This window comes from Mustela nivalis, assembly GCF_964662115.1.
Source record: "Mustela nivalis genome assembly, chromosome: 14".
Classification (NCBI taxonomy): Eukaryota; Metazoa; Chordata; class Mammalia; order Carnivora; family Mustelidae; genus Mustela; species Mustela nivalis.
In genome coordinates this window covers 14,218,680-14,238,564 of record NC_139033.1, presented here as the reverse complement: position 1 = coordinate 14,238,564, position 19,885 = coordinate 14,218,680, and the positions used below count along the sequence as shown (strand labels likewise).

The 19,885-nt window shown below is 62.6% G+C and overlaps 1 protein-coding gene across 1 annotated transcript in view; it reads left to right on the top strand.

The window, feature by feature from the left end:
* Positions 1-19,885, top strand: part of NCOR2 (nuclear receptor corepressor 2) — a 207,269-nt gene that overhangs the window by 151,577 nt on the left and 35,807 nt on the right. Inside the window, 4 exon segments of the mRNA XM_082698599.1 lie at positions 4,549-4,691; positions 11,946-12,093; positions 14,152-14,202; positions 15,189-15,816. Of these exon segments, the coding sequence (XP_082554725.1) occupies positions 4,549-4,691; positions 11,946-12,093; positions 14,152-14,202; positions 15,189-15,816 (970 nt within the window).

The following is a 19,885-nucleotide window of genomic DNA, read 5'->3' as shown; positions in this document are numbered from 1 at the left end:
TGGTCAGGGAAGGCTTCTCTGAGGAGGTGTCCCTTGAGCTGAGGGAGGACAGAGGCAGGTTTGTGAAAAAGCCATGCAGGTAGAGGAAGCAGCTGGTGTTAAGTGTCCTGGGTCACGCTCAAGGGCTGGACCTAAAAGGTCCCGGCGGGTGGGTGAGCAAGGGGAGAAGTGGGGAGCAGGCTGGGTGGGGGTGCGGGGCTGCTTTTGCAGGGCCTCACAGACACACGGAGGCCTCTGGATTTTATCCCAGGAGGCATGGGTTGTCACCCGTGCTCTAAAAGCTCACTCGGGCCTCCTCCCTGCAGGGTGTGGATCAAGGGACTCAGGCAGAAAGTCCTGGGTCCCTGACACGGTTGGGATCCCAGGTCGAGGGTTGGGCGCACAGGTGGGTCAGGGAGGCCTGTCGTTCCTTGGGTTTCCGTGGGCAGGACGTAAAGGCTGAGGGCTAAAGGGACAAGCAGGTCGGTGACCCCGGAGTTGGAGAAATCGGTCATGACCTGGATCTGGCTCCAAAGTTCAAGCCCGTTAACTTTCAAACTGCCTGTGACAAGTCTCACAGCTGTTGATCGGGGCAGGCGGCTCTGGTTGTCAGGGGTGGGAGAGGGAGGAAAGAGGCCGCTGTCCCCCCTGCCCCCGAGACCCTTGGGCAGCAGAGAACGAACCGTGTGGGGACTCCAGCCCCTTTCCCCAGCCCTCAGTGGCTGGAGGTCTCATTTGCACTCAAGTCCTGAGCTGCTTCTGGGAATGTGAAGCCAGCCTGGCCCATCCGTAGCCCCGCGGGGGCTGGAAGGAGCGCTCCTGCGGCCCCAGACCTCCAGAGCGTCCCAGGGAGGGCCTGGCAGCATTGGGCCGGGTGGGGGCGGACCGCAGGTGGCAGCGGCAGCGGGGAAAGACAGCGGAAGAAGCTGTTTGCTCCCCGTCTGCTGGGGTGGAGAAGCTCTGTTTTTCTGAACCCTCATCTGTTCTTACCGCTGCTGCTGACGCCGCCACCGCCACGGATGGGGAGAGAGGGAGGGGGAAGCCAGTGCCAAGTTGGCCCGCCCCTTCTGAACCTGGGCTTCTGCCACGCTCCCCCGCCCGCCCGCTCCTCCCGAGAGCCTCCGTCTGGAGGTCACATTCAGCCCTGACGACGCGTCTCGCTGGGTCAGGCAGCAGGAAGAGCCAGCCCAGGCGCTCGGCGAGGCGGCTCAGGGCTCCGCTGCCCCGTCAGGCTGGGCTCTTTGGATTCCGCCCAGCGGGGGTGTCGGGGACCGGGGTGGGGGGGTGGGGGGCTCCCGGCCAGCACCCTTTGCTGAGCTCTGTTCAGGGTGCTCTCGTGCCTGGAGGAGCCTCGGACTCGGTGCACCCTGGTGACGCCTGGCACTGGGCAGGAGCACACAACTGACAAGTTCCCGCCGCCCGCCCCCATCAGCGAAGGGCACCTCTCACACCCTGGTCTGCGGGGGGGGGGGGGGGGACGGTGTTAGGACTGGCAGCGCCTGGGCAGCGGGCGGTGCGGAGCCGCTTCCCCGCCCTTCTTGAGCCAGCCTCCCGCCCGCCCTCCCCTCCCCTCCCTTCCCCTCCCCTCCCCTCCCCTTCCCTCCTCTCCCCTCCCTCCCTCCCTCCCTCCCGCTGCCGCCGCCACCGCCGCCGTTGGACAGAAGGATGTGAGGCAGAGCTGAGCGGGAGCAGACGCCAGCCACAAGCCTGCTCCAGCCACAAGCCTCGCGGAGCCGGCACCGCGGCCGCCCAGCCTCCCGCCTCCCAGCCCGCGGCTCCCAGCTCCACTCCCTGGAGCATCCTCCAAGCCGTATGTTTCCGGAAAACTTGGCCGAGGGGGAGACGCAGATGAGAGGATGTGAGTGAGGCCCCAGGAGGGGCTTGGGGTGGCGTTGGGTACTGGTGACAGGGACCTGGCTGTGGCCGGCAGGCAGGGGACGCAGGAGTTCTGTGCCCAAGGGACCCCATCCCCACCCCTTCCCTTGGGACCCCTTCTCCCCACCCCCCCCACCCCCCACCGCGCCTTTCTGGCTGTCAGGCTGGGGCTGTCAGGGGAGGGAGGGCAGGACCTCTGTCAGCTTGGGGCAGGTTGGCGGGGGGGGGGGGGGGGGCGGTCTTGGCTGGTGCACGCTCAGAGGCGCTCCCTCTAGCTGGATGGGGGCTGGGGGGCTTTCAGCTGGGTCGAGTTTAGGTGGTCTGCAAGGCTCGGTGAGGTCTGAAGTGCTTGTCCCTGTGCCCAGCACCCTCAGCCTAGGGAACAGGAACCAGAAGGGGGCCCTGGCCAGCGACATGAGGACACTCACCCCAGCCTCTCATGTAGCTGTCAGGAAACCGAGGCTCAGAGAACAGAGTGGGCGGCTGATACCACACAGCACTTCCCAGGCAGGGCTTCTGGACTCCCCTGTCCAGGGCTCCTCCTGGAGTCACCACTCGGTTTTGGGAAGGGCTGGGTGACCCTGTCACCCTCGTCAACTCCCGCGGTTGCTGCTGCCACAAGTGGAGTTCATTAGGACCCTGAGGCCCCCGCCAGCCTCCAAACCACCTCCTTATTTATGTGTTGAGTTTGGAAATGTCAGCCTCTCTGGGGTCCAGCCACCCTCCGGGTCCTCCTTGCTCTTCCTATCCACCCCCCCCCCCCACCGCACCATCAGGCCCAGATGGGAGACCCGCCCTCTCCCGCCCAGGGTTCCGGCCCGACGTGTTTGCCTGGGCTCCCTTGGCCCCGGCTGGGGAAATATAAATAAACTCGCGTCCCGTCGTCCTCCGCCAGGTTCTGTGGAAGTGGCAGCTGCTGCTGGCGCAGGCGGAGGGAAAGGTCAGGGGGCTGGGTGACACTTGATCCCAAGCCCCAGCCCGCCCCTGCGCGCCTGTCCTTGAGGAACCCTGAGGAGCCCGCTGTGGCGCCACGTGGCCCGTAGCCTCCGCGGGGGAGCAGGTGGCCTGTCGGGCTGGCACACGGGGCCGGAGGCAGGAGAGCGGAAAACCTGGGTCCCCTCTTCCACTCTGCCCTTGGTCTGTCCCCACGAGCTCGCAAATGGCTGTGGCCCCTTGAGCCCGCCCCCCCCCAACCCCCCACCCCCCCACCCCTGCGCTGGTGATGGGAGAGCAGTCCTGGGCAGCCAGGACGAGACAGAACCTCGTCTCAGGGGTTCTGCAAACTCCAGGTCCCTCGGCCGCCGGCTGTGGCGGCTTGCCCGTGTTGCGCCTGTTGTAGTTCTGTTTTCACGAGAGCCTCGTATGCAGCGCGCCGGTGGCACGTGTGAGGGTGGGTGGACGAGCAAATGAATGACGGAGGATGCCAGCACGCAGACTGTCAGGCCCTCGGGCTCCCGCACCCCTGCAAAATCGCAATCCGAGCCCTCCGGCTTGCAGCTTGATTTGATTCAAGGAAAATGGCCTCAAACTTCGTTATGGGAAATCTTTCGTTTGCCGTGATAGTCTAGCTCTGGGGCTCAGAGGCTGCTGTGTTCCCAGCAGCGTGACTCAGGTTTCGTGCCCGCTGCCCTTGTGGGGGCCCCGTCCTGCCCCACAGCCCTCAGGGGTCGGGAGCCTGCCTTCTGTCTCTCCGGCAGCCCCTGGGAAGTGGCCGGCCCTGCCCGCTCCGGCTGACCTGGCCACATGGGGTACAGAGAGACGTGTGTGGCGTGCCCATGTGTGCCAGGAGCTCCGTGGGCAGATGGACTGAGGCCTGGGGCCGGGCTTCCCAGGTGCAGCTTCTGCGTGCGGGGGACTGCGTTTTCGTGGAGCCTGGGGTTCACGGCATTGGAGCTAGAATGGGGTGTGGAGTGGGGGTGGGGGTGTAGCTCTGGCCCGAGTTTGTGGGTCTGGAGAGAACTTTCTCCAACCTAGGTGGGTTTGACATGGAGTCTGCCAGTTCCTGGGGAATTCTCCCCATAGCAGGGGTCGGCGAGGCTGTGAGTCGCTCTTAGCGATGGGGGAGGCGGCTGTGTTTGGGGGGGCAAGTCTACTCCCGTCCCTTGAATCAGCCCTATGGGCCCCAAGCCCGTGACAGCCTCAGGCCCCAGAGGTACCCAGTTAACCTGCATGAAGAGGCTCCGAGCTCCAGCTCACGCCCACCCCGACCCCACCCTCCCTCCCCGCTCACACGTTCCTTCCTTTTCTCTGGCCCTGGCCCGGTGCGGCCGGAAAACAGCCCTGTCTCCCGAGGCCCCGAGGCCCGAGGCCTCCTCTGCAGCTGTGAGGGAGTGTCAGTGCTAGGTCATGACAGCCAGGGGAGGCGAGAGAGGTGGGGGCCTGGGCGGGGTCCAAGCCCCAGACCTCAGCCCCTCACCCCTGGAATCCTCGACCGTGGCCTTGGTGGGGGTGCACCTGGGGCAAGCACCCCCTGCCCCTGCCGGTTCCTGGAGCCAGGGCCTTTTGCCCTGTAGCCTGGTTGGGGAGGGGTGGTGGCTAGGCCCCTGTGTCCCCCACCCCCCGGCACCCCACCCCACCCCCGTCTGCTTCTGGAGCCGGGAGCCTTGTGCCTGGATTCAGAGCATTTTCAACCGGGGGCTCCAGGCCGTGGGCACAGGCCCTTGCCTCCTGTCACCGGCTCCTCTCCCTCCACAGGTCTTCTGGAACACGGCCGGAACTGGTCGGCCATCGCTCGGATGGTGGGCTCCAAGACCGTGTCTCAGTGTAAGAACTTCTACTTCAACTACAAGAAGAGGCAGAACCTGGATGAGATCCTGCAGCAGCACAAGCTGAAGATGGTGAGCGTCCCGCCCCCAGCCCCGGACACACACACACACACACACACATGCTGTTCCGCCGGCCCCGGCCTCGTGTGGGGGCTGTGCCCTGGGCACTTTGGGCCAGGAGCAGGTGCTTCGCAGTCCCTGTGGCCTGGCTGCAGTCCGTCTGTGCCATAATCCCCTCGGGGGCACTGGGACGGCCCCGTGTACCAGGCTCACCCTCCCAGTGCCCCACCTCGGCTCCCTTGCTCTCCTGGGTATGTGCGGGAAGGAGCATGGTGGGTCGGGCCCCGCCTCAGCGAGGCCTGTGGCTGTCAGTGCACTGGAACAAAGGTCCAGGGGCAGATGAACCCCAAGTGAGTGTCTTCCCTCCAAACCCCCCCCCCACCACCATTTGACCTCACGGTCTTAGGGCTGCCTCAGGGAAGGGAGGACTGGTCAGGGAGCAGCAGGCCTGGCCCTGGCCTCCTGGCGCCTCCTGCTGCCCTCTGGCCTCCAGAGGAGCCAGGAGCCCTCGCTGAGATTGTAAATGGTCTCTGCGGAGAGAACCGCTTCCTTCGTGGCTGATACTGTGAAGGGAGGGCCTTTGGGGACAGCCTCTTCCCTTCCTCCTCCTTTCTTTCCCTGCCCCGTTCTGTTCCTCCGTCCCTGACTCCATGCCCCTACCATGCACTGTCACCGTTACAGATCTGGGGAAACCGAGGCTCAGTCAGGCTCATCAACAGCGGACTTGGGGTTTGAACCCACACCTGTATGACCCAGGGACCCATGCTTTGGTCACCAGGCTGCATCGCTGCCCCCTCCCGCAGATCAGGCTGCCTGCTGCGGGGTATAGAGCACGTGCAGCCTGTCCTGGGAGGCAGCGCTGAATTGCTGTCCCCCCGAAGCCCAGGGGGGTGCGCACACCGCTGAGGCATGCAGCGTGGCCGGCAGGCGGGGGCAGACTCGCCTCGCTTGAACTGTGCTCAAGCGCCACACAGATTTTAAGTGCACTGTCCCCGGCCGCCCAGGGCGGGATCTTACTGAATCAAGTGTCTAAGCAGCTGTGGGCTGTTCGAGGCCAGGAGACATCGGGTCCAGCTCCTGTGGGCAGCGCTGAGGCCGACCCTCAGTTTTGGGTTGTCTCCTGTTGGCTGTCTCCTGTTCCCAGTCGCGTCTGGTGAGGCCGGACCACCTTTGCCTTCCCTGCGTGCTCTTCAGATGCTCCCTGGTGCTCTCCTTTTTCCCTAGATTTTCTAGGATTCTGGTTTCCACCGGGAGGAAGACGCAGGGAGGCCTGGGGTACAGAGCACCCGTCTTTAAAATCCTGTTGAAATCCCGCAGAGCAGCAGCTGGGAGGGGCCGCGGGCTGGGAGGGAGGCAGCGTCTGTGGACACCAGCTAGGAATTAACTTGGGGGGAGGGTGGTCCCAGCGGGCCCAGGCACAGGCACGGGAGGAGGTCTTCCTGCTCCCTCTCCTCCTCTTCCTCCCCCCTTTTCCCTCCTCCTCCCCCAGCCCCTCCCAGCCAGCATGGACGCAAACCTGGCCATAGCCCAGGTGGTTGGCCTGCCCTCCCAGACTCCCTCATGGTACCGTCCTACTGTGCCCCCTGGGACCCCGGGACTTGAGAGCACGGGTAGGAGGGCCAGAGACCCCCAGTGCATGGTGCAGCGCAGGCTCAGGGGTGAGAAGGGAGTCAAGTCCCAGCTTGATCATGGGGCACCTGTGTGCTCCGTGGGTGGCAGCTTTATCCGCCCCCCCCCCAAGCCTCAGTTCCCCATCTGTGAAGTGGGGGAATAGTGGCCCTTACCCCGAGACCCCTGGTGAGGACTGAATGAGTTACCACTTTTGGGGAGCCGTGTGCTTGCCCCGGGGGAGTGCTGTGCGAGCGGTGGCCGCCCTGTCTGCTCCCACTGGTGGTGCTGGGAGCAGCAGTGGTGGAATTTTGTCTCCAAGCCACTCACCCCCTTTTTTTCTCGGGGGCGTGGGAGGCGTTCTCTCAGAGGCTGTGTGCAGGAGCAGCCGTTGTGGGGACTCTGGCCCAAGAGACCCGGAGTCTAATCCAGGTCTTGCTGCTTACTAGCAAGTGGCTTGCCCTCTCTGTGTGCCGTTTTCCCAGCTCTGCAGTGGGGGCAGTACTAGGGGCCCCCTTGGAGGGCTGTCAGGACACTCACCTGAGTGGGTGGATGGAAGGGCCTGGAACAGGGCCTGGCGCGTTGTGAACACCCTGTAGCTGAGAGCTATGACTTTGGTGGCTCTCGTGGCCGCCAGATTCCCAGTGGCTGGGATCTCGCGTGCCCCGGATGTGTGCTGTATACGGAGTGCCGCCACTCCTCGACTGGCTGAGTGATTGACTGGTCGACGGATGGATTGATTGGGTCAGTTAGTGTCTTTCATCTGAAAGGCAGCCTAGCAGGATGGCGGAGAGCAGGGCTCTGAGCTAGGGGGCCGATGGCACCCACGGGAACACAGCCTCCCCACTCGGGCTCAGTGTCCTCTGTAAAGTGAAGGTAAGGCTAGGACCCACGGTCAGGCTTGTGGGGAGCAGAGGAGTCCTTTGTAAGGTGGGGGCCGCACCCGGGGCCAGGCCTTGTCCTTGCTGTGCACTCAGTAAGCCTCTCCTGAGTGCCTGCCGTGCGCCTGGTGGGCAGTGTGCGTGGGCTGTTCCTGCCGGGCGGAGAAGCTGGGCATTCCTGGAGTGGACGGCGGGAAGCCGTCTGCCAGCGCTGGGCTCCGGGCGGGCTGTGCTGGTCTAAGAGAGGTGTAGCGGTAGCTGATGGAGGAGGTCGGCCTTCTTGTCGCCTGACCCTGAGCACTGGTGGGTGATGAGGCCAGGAGACCACGGAGGGGATTTGAACTCGGGTCTGTGGAGCATCCCTTCGTGGGCCTGCCCTCCCCTAGACGTGGCTCACACAGGACTCAGCAGAGCATGGTCTTGCTGGGGGAGCCATGGACCAAGTGTGTTGGACCAGGAGACGGGGCCAGCAGGCCGTGTTCTGGGGCCTACAGAGGGTGAACCTTGCTGACCACGTGTTTTGGTGAGAAGAGGCAGTTTGGGAGCGTGGGGCTGGTTCTTGTGCCCAGCTGACCTTGAAGGAGCGATGGAGGCAGCACAGTGAACACATAACAGGGACCCGTCACGGGAAGTTGGGCTCAGCCTGAGTCCATCCATCCCGACTGGCCACCCAAGCTGCGGGGGTGAGTTCCCCGTCACTGGAGTATGCAAGTAGGCCTCACAAGATGCTACTGAACTCCATGACCTCTGCCTCCCACCCCTCCCTGGCCCTCTCTGGTCTCCAGGAGGAAGCTCTAGGTCCTTATGAATCCTGAAGCGGGGTCAGCCCCCTCAGGCCATTGGCCAGGCCCCGTCTGGAGCTCAGAAAAACATGTCACCCTTGTCCAGTGCAGGAAGGAGCCGAGGAAGCAGAGGGTCAGTGGGTGTCCCCTCTTGCTTTACACCAGGCCTGGCTCGAGCGAGGCCATGGGGCGAAGTCAGCAGGAAGCAGGATTGGGTGGGCAGACGCGCATGTCCCAGACTTATGTAACATTTGGCATTAGTGACTTCTCCGAGGTTTTCCTCCCCCTCCTTATGGCCGAAGGTTACCCTTTTCTCCCATCTGTGAATCCAGGCCCTGGGGCTCAGCTTCCGTGTTTCTCTGTCTCTGTCTGTTTCAGCCCAGGCCTTGCTTTGCCTTGTTTCCTTCTGTTGTCTCCTCTGTCCAAGGCCGCATAGGCCTGGAGGGGGACACGGTCTGGACAACAAAGTGCTTAAACCTGACCTGCTGCATTCAAATGTGAGCTACTCGACTCATGAGCTGTGTGATCTCGGGAAAGCGTCTTTGCCTCTCTGAGCCAGTGTCTTTGTCTATCAAGTTCATTCATCTAAAGAAACTGTTACGGGGCACTTGGGTGGCTCAGTGGGTTAAGGCCTCTGCCTTCAGCTCGGGTCATGATCCCAGGGTCCTGGGATCGAGCCCCACATCGGGCTCTCTGCTCAGCACGGAGCCTGCTTTCCCCTCTCTCTCTGTCTGCCTCTCTGCCTACCTGTGATTTCTGTCTGTCAAATAAATAAATAAGTAAAATCTTTAAAGAAACTGTTACAGAGCACCTGCACTGTAGGTGACAGGCCCTGTTTCAGGTAGGCTGGGGACAAAGCAGAGAACAAGGGTGCTGGCCCTTCAGGGGCTAATTCCTGTTCAAGGGACAGATGCACATTCTGGTCTGAAGGTGATACCGTGAGGTGTATAGTAGAGAGTGATTGATGGGAGGGCGAAGGATTAGCTGATTTCGACGGAGTAATAGGGAAGATCTTTCTGAGGAGGTGGGGTCTGAAGGAAGTCCAGATTGAGGTGAGGAAGTGAGTCACGTGTCTACAAGAAGGAGGTCAAGGCAGAGGAATGACCAGTGCAAAGGCCCTGTGGCCAAGGGCCCTGCAAGCATGTTTGCACAAGGAGGCCAGTGTGTTTGTAGCAGGATGACCGAAGAGGGCAGAGGTGGACAAACATTTTGGAGAGGTGGGTGAGGTCCAGACCATGCAGGGCTGTATGGAGGGGGACGATTGGGGTTTTCTATCAAGGGTTTCAGGGAGCCCCTGGAAGGTTTGAAGCACAGGCAGCGTATTCTGGCTTATAGAGCAGCGGTGTGTCTCCGTTGCCTCAATCCAGGAAAACACCCGGGCACATAGTAAGTACTCACTAAACAGCAGCTGCAATCATACCTGTCTTGCCAGCATCTCCTGTTCCGCACACCCCTCCTGATTCTGGGGGTACAGGGCCACATGTGGAAGGATTCGGTGTAATTCCTCAGACACTCAGAAAGTCCCAGCCTCTCAGACCCCATGTTGGGATTCGAATGTTGACATCATACTTGCCCGGCTTGGCCTTGAGTCCCCAGAAGATGCACATCCCGGCCAGACCCCCAGGAGCCCCGGTTCCCTGCCAGGCTCCCAGCACTGTGGAGTCCCACCCAACCGCTGCCCCGCCCCCGCCCCAGCGGCAGATCTCGCCTGCCTCACCCAGCCCAAGCACAGGAGTGAGTCCCTGTCTGCTAAAAATAGATTGGGGAAGAAGGGGGATCCCTCAGCCGCACCCACAGAACCCACACGCCACACAACTTTCTCGCGCCTCGTGGGCTCCAGCTGGGCCTCTGGGAGAAGCTTGGGGTTGGGGGCAGGGCCGGGCCAGCCCCTGGAGGCGGGCGGTCGGGGGGTGGGGGGCATGGCAGAGCTGGGCGTTCCCACAGTGGCCAGGGGACATTCGGCAGGGCGGGGCTATGGCCCTGGCCTGTTGGTGACGGAAACCGTGACTAACGGGCAAACGTTTTCCTTTTCCTCCCCGCGTTCTGAGTGGCTACGCTCAGAGGACCCCCGTTTGCTCGGGAAGAAGGCAGGACAGGAAGTGATCCCACTCCCAGGCTGGGGCTGGGGCTTGGGGACCCCCTGAGGCCTGGCATGTTCCCAGCCCAGCCATAGTGAGGGCCTGGGGCGGGCCGACCCTGCCGGCGCCTGGAGCATGCCTGCCATTTGCCCCGAGAGTTTGGGGTCGGGGGCTTTCTCCAGGGGGCCAGGGGATTGGTGGAGGGGAGGTGCGTTGGTTTCCTGTTTCCTGTACCAAAGGACCACAAACTAGGTGACTGAAAACAATAGAAAAGCATTCTCTCACAATCTGGAAGCAAAAATCTGAAACGGAGGTGTCTATAGGGCCCTGCTCCCTCCGGAGGCTCCGGGGAGAAGCCTGCCTTGCTCCTCCAGCTGCTGCGGGCGGCCAGTCATGCTGGATGTTCCTGGGCTGCTGAACACATTACTCCCTGTGCTTCTGTGTGCCTCTGCGCCCGGATTCCCCTCTTCTTATAAGGACACCAGTCGTACTGGACTCAGGGTCCGCCCTAATCTCCTATGACCTCATCTGAACTAATTACATTTGCAAAGAGCTCATTTCCAAATAAGGTCACATTCAGAGTTTTGGGCAGTCATGGATTCTGGGGGCACCATCCCTGGGCCCGTGCGAGGGGCTTCACTGAGGCTCTTGGCGTGTCTGAGGTCGCCACAGGTTCTACTTCCTTCCTTGGAGATCCTGAAGGGCTCGGGCTGGGACCCTCCTGTCACAGCAGCTGCATCGGGGCGTGTCATCCCCTCTTGGGAACCAGTCCACTGCCTCCGGGAGTCCCTGGTTGCCTTGAGACCCTAGCACTCCGCCATCACAACGTACCCCCAACTCTGCCAACTGTGTGTTTGAGCCTCAGAGGCCGCCCCCTCGGTCATCCAGTTAGTAGCCGGCAGATGTGCTCCAAACCTCGGCACCCCGCCCAGGGAGGGGCAAGGACAGCAGTTGCCAACCATGAGGGAGAAGCTTGCACCCAAGCTGGGGGATGGACATCTGGCCCCGTGAGTGAAGGAGCCGGGCTTCCGGGGACCAGGGTGCCCTGTGGAGAGCCGTGCAAGTCTCCGCTGTGGGAGCCTTCTTTCTGCTCCTTGTGCACACTGAGCTGGGCCCCACCTCGGGGGTCTGTACTCGCACTTCCCTCTACCTGGACCACCAACCTCCAGGGCTTCGCCTGGCCGGCTCTCTCTCTCTGTGCTCCTACTCGGCTCAGAGGTCACCTCCTCCGAGAAGCCTTCCGCGTCCATCTAACCCCCACCCTGTCTGTTTTGATCTGGCTCATGTCCCCACCTCTGAGTCTCTAATTAAGTGAAATGTTGTTTGTTGGTCCCGACTAGAAGACCTCTGTGGGCAGGGGCCTTGTCTGCCTCATTCATTGTGTGTCCTCAGCCCCGAGGCTGTCCTGGCGTGCAGGAGGTGTCCTGGAAGGACTGGGGGAGTGAAATGATGAGGTTCCCCAACCAGTCCTGTCTGCCAGGGCTCAGTGAGAGGCAGAGGTGACAGGCAAGGAAGTTTCCCTCCGTCACTGGCTCCCCACGTAGTGACTGCGCCTGGCCCAGTGTCCTCTGGGACATCTGGTCGCTGCTCTGCCTGGGGTCGTCAGAGGGGCTGGACCAGTCACAGGGGGCCTGTAGGCAGAAACAGCCCTTCCTCGCCTGTTCCAGAAGGATGTCAGGGCAACTGACCGGCCAGGCTGCTCCCTACACGCATCTGGGACTTGAAGGCAGGATAAAGGCCTCAGTAAAAATAGCCCCTGGCACGCTTGGCCGGTGGGGCGCGAGGGGGGAAGGTCGCCTCGTGGCCACTCGGCTGGGATCACCGTCCACCGCACCTGTGACGAGGCCCCGGGCACAGGGAGTCCCCGGGCTGACAGCCCAGGCCTGGGCTGTGACTGCTGCTGTCCCTGTGCCCTAGGAGAAGGAGAGGAATGCACGTAGGAAGAAGAAGAAAACCCCAGCCGCCGCCAGTGAGGAGGCTGCCTTCCCGCCGGTGGTGGAGGATGAGGAGATGGAGGCATCGGGCGCGAGCGGGAATGAGGAGGAGACGGCGGAGGAGGCGGAAGGTGAGGGACAGGAACTGACCCGCCCCGAGAGTGTCGGGCCCTGCTGGAAAGAGGCCTGAACTGCCTTGGACGGGGAGCGTGGTGCTGGTGATGGAGATGGTGTCGGTGGTGATGGTGGTGATGGTGGCGGGGTTGGCGGGGATGATGGTGATGGTGTTGGTGGCGATGGTGGTGATGGCAATGGTGGTGGTGATGGTGGTGATGGTGATGATGTTGGTGATGATGGTGATGGTGGTGGTGATGGTGGTGATGGTGGTGGGACAGTGTCGGTGGTGGTGATGATGTCGGTGGTGATGGTGTTGGTGGTGGTGATGGTGTCGGTGGTGATGATGGTGATGGTTGTGGTGATGGTGGTGATGATGGTGATGGTGATGGTGATGATGGTGTTGGTGGTGGTGATGGTGATGGTGGTTGTGGTGTTGGTGGTGATGGTGATGGTCGTGACAATGGTGATGGTGGCGATGATGGTATTACTCCAAAATGCCTCAATTTGGGTGATAAATTACATGGGTCTGTACCTGTCCCCCATGGCACGATGTCCCCAAAGACCCCAACCCCTAACTTAGCTGAACACCTGTGCCTCCCCTGTTCCCTTCCTCCCCAGGGCTGCCCCATTTGGGCCCTCATGTTCCTGGCGAACAGAACCCTCTTTCCTCCTGCCCCTGCCTAGGGTGCCTTCCTCGTCCCCCGTCTGCCTGCCTCTGCATTCAAACTCCCAAGCTTCTGCCAACATGGTTAAGAAAGGACAGAGTCCCCTCCTGGCTCCTCAAACCAGGCCTGCCAATAAATTCGGGCCCTGCCAGCCCCCAGTGCCTTCTCGGGCCTGAACCTCACTTCCCGGTTGAGAACAGAGAATTGGGCCGTGCGGTTGCTGTTGCCTCAAGCTGGGGATAGAGTCTGGCCCCCTTGCTGCTCTGGGTCTCTCTAATCCAAGTTGGGGAGAGGCCTGGCCAGCGTCTGAGTGAGCACCACAAATCCCTCTGCCCTTGTTTTCTGGGTCCTAAATTTATAGCCAGAAAAAGAGAAGAAAGCAGAAACCCAGTCCCCGTCTTTAAACACTCTCCCAGCTCTTTCTGTGGATAGGATGCAGCCTTGGTGGGAGAAGAGGGAAGCCAGACTTCGGCTCAGCATTAAGACCAGAACAGACACTGCCCAGTAGGAGAACTGTGTGGTAGTGAACTCCCCGTCACTTGTAGGGCTCACATCCCACAGTGGGGGTGGTGGAGGGACGTTCTGTGCCGGGCGGGGGAGAGGGAGGGGGAGGGCTGGTCTGGCAGAGCTGAGGCTCTGTGACCACCCGATGGCTCTGAATGGGTCCCTGCAGTGGGCTAGAAAATCCGGCACAAAGGTACAGGGTGATACTCCCATCACATGGATGAGTTTTGGAAAACCGAGGCCCAGGGAGAGGAGAACTGCTCTCACGGGGTGTCCCGTAACTGGTGGAGTTGGAGTTGGCCGGTCCAGCCAGCTTTTGCTGTGTAATTCTGTGCCTTGTGACCAGGAAGGGGGAGGTCAGAGAGGTTCCGGGTTAGGGCCTGAGGTTGCGCTCATGGAACCTTCTAGAAAGCCCGGCCAGCCCCCAGCAGTATGGCAGACCCCTCCAGGGGGTGGGCAGCAAGTGCCTTGCTGCATCCAGGCAGAGATGAACCCTGGGCAGCTGGGGCCGAAGGGGGCCTTGGTCCAGGGCCATGGCGGCTCCCTGCCCACCTGGCTCTGGGGCTGAGCGGTGGGATGGGGTCCAGGGCCACAAAGGCTGCTCCTTCCGCCCTGCCCACCTCTGAGGTCTACATCCCCACCTCTGTCCTGGGAACTCAGGTCCAAAGAAGGCCAGTGACTTGTCCAAGGACACCCAGGAGTGGGCGGGACTGGCTCTTCACCCTGCACCACCCTGTTGCTGGCCAAGGCCGCTGCAGGTCACCCGTGGGTCTGAAGGGAAAGGGCACGTCACTCCGAGATGAGGGCCACAGGTCCCCCTGTTGCTCGCCCCCCGGCCACCTCCTCTCTGCCACCTGCTGCTCCTGCTGCCTTGCTTCTAATCCTTCTCTCGCTTCCTTCCAGCCTTACACACCTCTGGGAGCGAGGTGCCCAGAGGGGAATGCAGTGGCCCAGGTACGAGTGTGGCCGGCTGGCCTGGCGGCGGTTGGGGGGGAGGTTGGGGTAGGGCTGTGCTGGGGTCAGGGGCATCCTGAGGGCACCTGTCCTCAGCGAGGGGCCCACTTCCGTGAGCATGCCTCTGTGAGCGCCAACATTTGTGCTGCTGGTGCCTCTGTCCGCCTTCCCTGTGCGGTGTCTGTTCCCCATGCTGTTCCCTGTCTCACGCTTGCAGATCTGTACACTCGGCTTCACCGTTCTGTTGATTTTCACCAGTGTTCTTGTCTGTGACTTGCACCTTGTTTGATTTCCCAACAGCAAGTGCAGGGCTTTTCACTTTGTCCCCATTTTACACAAAATGGGGGAAATTGAGACCCAGAGCCGTGACGGGAGTGTTTTTAAGGCTGAAGAGCCAGGTGGGAGGCTAGCTGCCCTCACCCTTCATCCGGACGCATGTTCAGTCACTCGGTTACCACTTCCCTGTGCACCTGCCAGGTGCGGGGCCGTGTGGGCCTCCGGCGGGGGATGCGGCCGGACGGGACGCTTTCTCCTCGGGCTGCTCAGAGTTCGCCGACACCCTGGCTTACTCCCCCTGTGAGCCAGGATCTGCTTGCCCACTCTGCAGATGGGGAGAGCAGGGCCCAGAGGGAACCTGTGTTTCCTCGGCTGGGCTTCTGGCTTGGGCACAGCCAGCTCTGGAGCTTAGAGGAGAGCCCTCGGCCCTGGCCACATAGGGGTGCCAGTGACCCCAGGGGCTGGAAGTCAGTGAGGTGGCTGGGCACCAGGGCCAGCATGGGGAGCAGGTGGCGGGGAGAGGGCAGGGCCCTAGGACCGGGGAGGGGCCGGCTGCCCATGTGTGTGGGAGCCTCAGGGCCGTTGGGGTGTCCGGCTGTGGGGCCACTCAGGGCATCCTGAATTTGGGCCCCGGAGCTGGGATGGGCAGGTCCAGGTCTATGCCTGAGCCCCCCGGCACCACTCACCCTGCCCCTCTCTCCCCCTCACAGCCGCAGTCAACAACAGCTCTGACACCGAGAGCATCCCCTCCCCCCGCACCGAGGCCGCCAAGGACACGGGGCAGAACGGGCCCAAGCCCCCACCCGGCCCGGGCCCCGACGTGCCACCCCCTGAGCCACCCACCCCTCCGCCAGAGGACGCGCTGACCGCCCCCGAGCCCACCCCGGCCCCCGAAGCCGCCCGCCCGCCCACACCCCCGCCAGCACCTGTGTCACCCACCGCACCCCCTCCTGTGGTCCCCAAGGAGGAGAAGGAGGAGGACGATGCCGCGGCCACCCTGGCGGTGGCGGAGGAGGAGCAGAAGCCCCCTGTGGCCCAAGAGCTGGCTGTGGACGTGGGCAAGACAGAAGAGCCCGGCGAGGTGCCCCCCACGGAGCCCGTCAAGAGCGAGTGCAAAGAGGAGGCCGCGGAGGAGGGGTCCGACAAGGGCAAGGCGGGCGCCGAGGCCAGTGCCGAGGCCGCGCCCGAGGGGGCCCTCAAGGTGGAGAAGAAGGAGGGCGGCGGCCCCGGGGTCAAAGCTCCCACGGCCAAGGGTGCGGCAGCCCCCCAGGACAGCGACTCCAGTGCCACCTGCAGCGCAGACGAGGTGGACGAGCCCGAGGGAGGCGACAAGAACAGGTGAGTGGGCGGAGCGGGTGGCAGCTTCGTCCTCGGCAGCCGGCACCCGGGCAGCGGCGCAGCAGCCGACTGGGCGCCCGCCCTCGCCCTCGGAGCGTGGCTGGACATGGAAGGGCGCAGCCGGCGGACCGGTCTGCAAGGGGCGCGTGCCAGGCAGCGGGGTTGGCTCCCTGGGGCCGTGGCACGAAGCCCTCCAGACCGCGTGGCTGCAGGTGTGCGGGTGTGGCCGGGTCCCTGTCCCCCGTCCCCGAAGGCTCTTACTCCTCCGTCTTCACGCGGTGTTTTCCTGTGTGACCCCGAGCCCAGAGTTCTTTTTCTCATGAGGACTCCGTCACTGGATTCGGCTCCACCCTGATGATCCCATCTTAACTTGATCACGTCTGTAAAGAGCCCGTTTCCAAATTAGGTCACGTTCATGGGTCCCGGGCTGTTTGGGCTTGAGCACGTTTGAGGGCTCGGGGGGGCGGCAGGTGCCAAGGCCCGGGGGCGGGAGACAGCCTGTGTGATTCAAGCGGAGTCCTGTAGCCGCTGAGGGTGAGCAGGCCGGGCTAGGTCGGGGCTGCAGTCCGTTCTCAGGGGAGTGCCCCGCTCAGCTGGGTGTGACTCGGGCTCAGAAAGCAGCTGGCCGCCAACGCGGGGACGTCAGTGGGGGTCAGAGAGGCACCGGGAGATAGCTGCCGTGTCCCTGCAGACAGTGGTGCAGGCCTGCCCGTGGCTGCTTGTGGAGCACACTGCTGAGACCCCTGGGGACTTGTGTCCCCTCCGCCAAGGGTCTGGGTGCTGGAACTGGGAGGCCACTGTCCTGGCTCAAGTTGACTGAGCCGTTGAGGCTGCTCTCGGGGCTGGCCTGGGGGGACCCCCGTGCCGTCCTGTTTGGGTGCCCCCATCTCTGAGCTGTGTTCCTCCTGTCTTACCTTTGTCTTTGCTCCTGAGGTGAGGTGCCCAACCCCACCTCCTCTCCGAGCCCCTGGAGCATTGGATTTTGACTGACGGTTGAGGCCCCTAAAACTCCTGGCCAGAACCAAAGCTCATACCCCTGAGTTGGGGCTGGCTGAGGGCAGAGGTGCAGAGACCCGCTCCCACCCACATCTGGACGCTGGAGGAATGTTTTCTAGTGAGGCAGGCGGGTCGTTTTTATTTTGACTAAAAACAGTGCGGTCTGTTGTCTCTCCTCTCCTGTCTCGGAAAAGTTCTGGGCAGAGTGAGAGGGAGGAAAATCTGACTTTCAAATAGCAGAGTTCACTCCAGAGCCTTTCCTCTGCCCCGTGATTCACCTTGGGGCATGTTAAAATGGCAAGTTCTAGAACATTTCATGTGAAAGTTGGATTCATCCAGAGCTCTTTGGGTCTCCCTCCACAAAAGGAAGTGAGCCGTGTTTTGTGTGTCTGGGGTTCCCTGGGCGCCCCTGCTGGCAGGAGCCTCACCCCGTCGTGTCAGAGGTAGCCTGCTGGGTGGCTCCGTGACCAGCAAAGGCCCGGCCACAGGCTTCTGAGGGCTCGGGGGGTCCTGAGCTCCTTGCCTTTGGGAACAGTACGCACGGGGGCCCGATCCTCCGGGAAGGGCCCCCGGCCAGGGCCCTCCGCTCATTCTTTGTGCCTGGGGAACGGGGTCAGGGCGGGCGGCTCCCCACCCTGCTCCTGCCGGCCACAGGGACGGAGTCATGGAAACGGGTTTCTGCTCCTAGCGGGAAGAGCGCTGAGCTCATGGGGCAACCATGCTGATAAGCAGCCTCCTGGGTTCACATGGCCTCTGCCCAAGACTGGGGACTGGGGAAGGCTGAGCTGAGCCCCGCTAGCCCCCGGGATCCCTCCGGCCAGGCCTGAAGCCCCAAAGGCTACTTGCAGCCTCCCTCTCTCCCCCGACAGCCCCACCCAGGGACGTGTCCTTTCCTCCCCCAGCTGGATCTGGCTCTATCCACTCTTCCTGCCTGAACGTCCAGCATTCGATCCCTGGGGAGCAGCAGCCCTGGGCTGGGAGTCAGGACACCTGGTCTGTCACGCCCTGTGTGACCGAGGCTGGTCCCCCGCCCTCGGAGCCAGGCTGGACTTGGGCCAGCTTGCTGACCTCTTCCTGGCTGGCCGCCTGCCACCCCCTCTCCCCCCAGCCACAGCCGCGCAGGCAAGATGCGTCAGAGCAGGCCCTGGCAGCCAGGGCCTCCCGGAAGGGCTGGCGGGACGGGTGGGCCCCTGCACGACCCCGGGGCCTGGCTGGCCGCCCATCACCCTCCTTCCCACTGGGCAGCCCCGGTGTGGTGAGCTGGGCGTCCCTGGACGGGCCCAGGGTGCATCTCGTTGCAGCCCCTGCTGACGACCTTTGGAGAGAGAAATCGTATTCTGCTTTGACTCTCCATCACCTTCTGCCAGGCAGCTCTGCTTGGGAGTTTTCTTGGCTGACGACCAGAGATGGTGGCTTTGATGGCTAAGCCTTGAGCTCGCCTGGCCTCCTCTGTCCCAGTTTCCAGAGAGGGTGCCTGGGCACTTTCTGGCGGGGCCAAGACCCCAGAAAGCCCCTTTCCCTGGGCCTCTGTATTCTCTGAGATGGGTGTGGGGTCCCCACTTTCAGGCTTCCCGTGAGCATAATGGACGTCACAGCATAAACTGCAGCCTGGGGCCAGGCCCACACATGCTAGGTGCTCCGTGAATGGTTAGCTGCCTGCCGAGCTGCTTTAGAAACACTGGAGGTTTGCTCCGAGAGTGGGCTGGAGTGTGGCTTCTTCCCCTGTGCCCCGGAAATTCTGAAAGAACCCCAGCAGCACTTTCCCTTTTATTTCTTGATTCCGTAAATGATTGACTGGGCACCGGTGTTTGCCAGGGGCCCTTCTACGTGCGAGGGATGCTGGGAGCAGAACAGATGAGCCCTGAACCCATTGGGATCCCAATGGGAACATAACTGGGTGATGGGAAGAGTACGGGCGCCAGGCAGGGGCCATGCAGGGGGCAGTCAGGGAGGCCTCTCTGAGGAGGTGGCATGGGAGGGTCATCAGAGCCTATAGTGGGAGATGTGGGAGGAGCAACCGGTGCAAAGGCCCTGTGGCTGCATGAGCTAATGTTCAGTGGAAGGCAAAGAGGCCTGTGGCAGAGCAGAACGAGGGAGAGGGCAGGAGAGGAGGTGACAGGTGGGCCGGGACCTGGCCTCACAGGAAGCAGCAGAACCGTGTCTGCATAGACATGTCTATGCAGACACGGTTCATAACCAGCCTTCCCTCACCCTCCAGCCTCATGCGTGGCAGCGAGGATGATCGGAGCCTGATGATCATAGGGAAGCCAAGGGAGGTGCTTAGCAGAGAGGGTGTCCAGACCCAGGGCGTCCCCAGTCCTGGCCCTCCAGTGTGGGAAGAAAACCCGCAGTGATGGGAAGATCACCTGACCCGCTCAGTCCCAGGTACTGCTGTCCGTGCTTCCTGTGCTGCCCCTTGTTCCACCCACAGAGCTGTCCTGGGAGGGCAGGGCTGGCTATTCTCATGCCCATTTTACAGATGAGGAAACCGAGGCACGGTGGTTCTGTCCTATAGCTGAAGGTGGGCTCTGAACTGGGAGCCTGAGCCCTGAGCCGCTCCCAGCCGCCTTGCCAGCTTCCCTTCTCCTCCTGGGTCACATGCCTGGTGCCAGGCTCCGAGAGCCCCTCCCCCCGCCCCCCGGGACTCCAGAGAGGAAAATAAAAGCGGCTGTCTTCCAAGAAAACAAAGGAAAGAGCACAGAGGCAGGGCCGCCCCTGAGGAGGGCTCCTGGAGGCAGCGCTCACCCGCTGTGGGGCCCGGAACGAGGGAAGTTGGGAGTCCTGCTCCTTTCAGGGTCCAGTCGCTGAGGCTGGTCAAGGACTTGAACCCAGACCCTTGCTCTTGGAAGCTGGTCTCTTACAGCAAGTGGGCAGGTGGGCATCAGGAGGCCTCCCGTGAACCGAGCTCCTGCCTCCCTCCGTGGGACACTCAGGAAGGAGGAGTCTGGGTCTCTGGGTGTGCCCCAAATGGGAGCTTGCTGAGAGCTTGTGCGGGGCAGTCCCTGCTGCCCTGCTCTCTAATGGGACTGGTCCCTCCCTGGGCGAGGAGCTGTGGGGAAACCGAGGCAGGGCC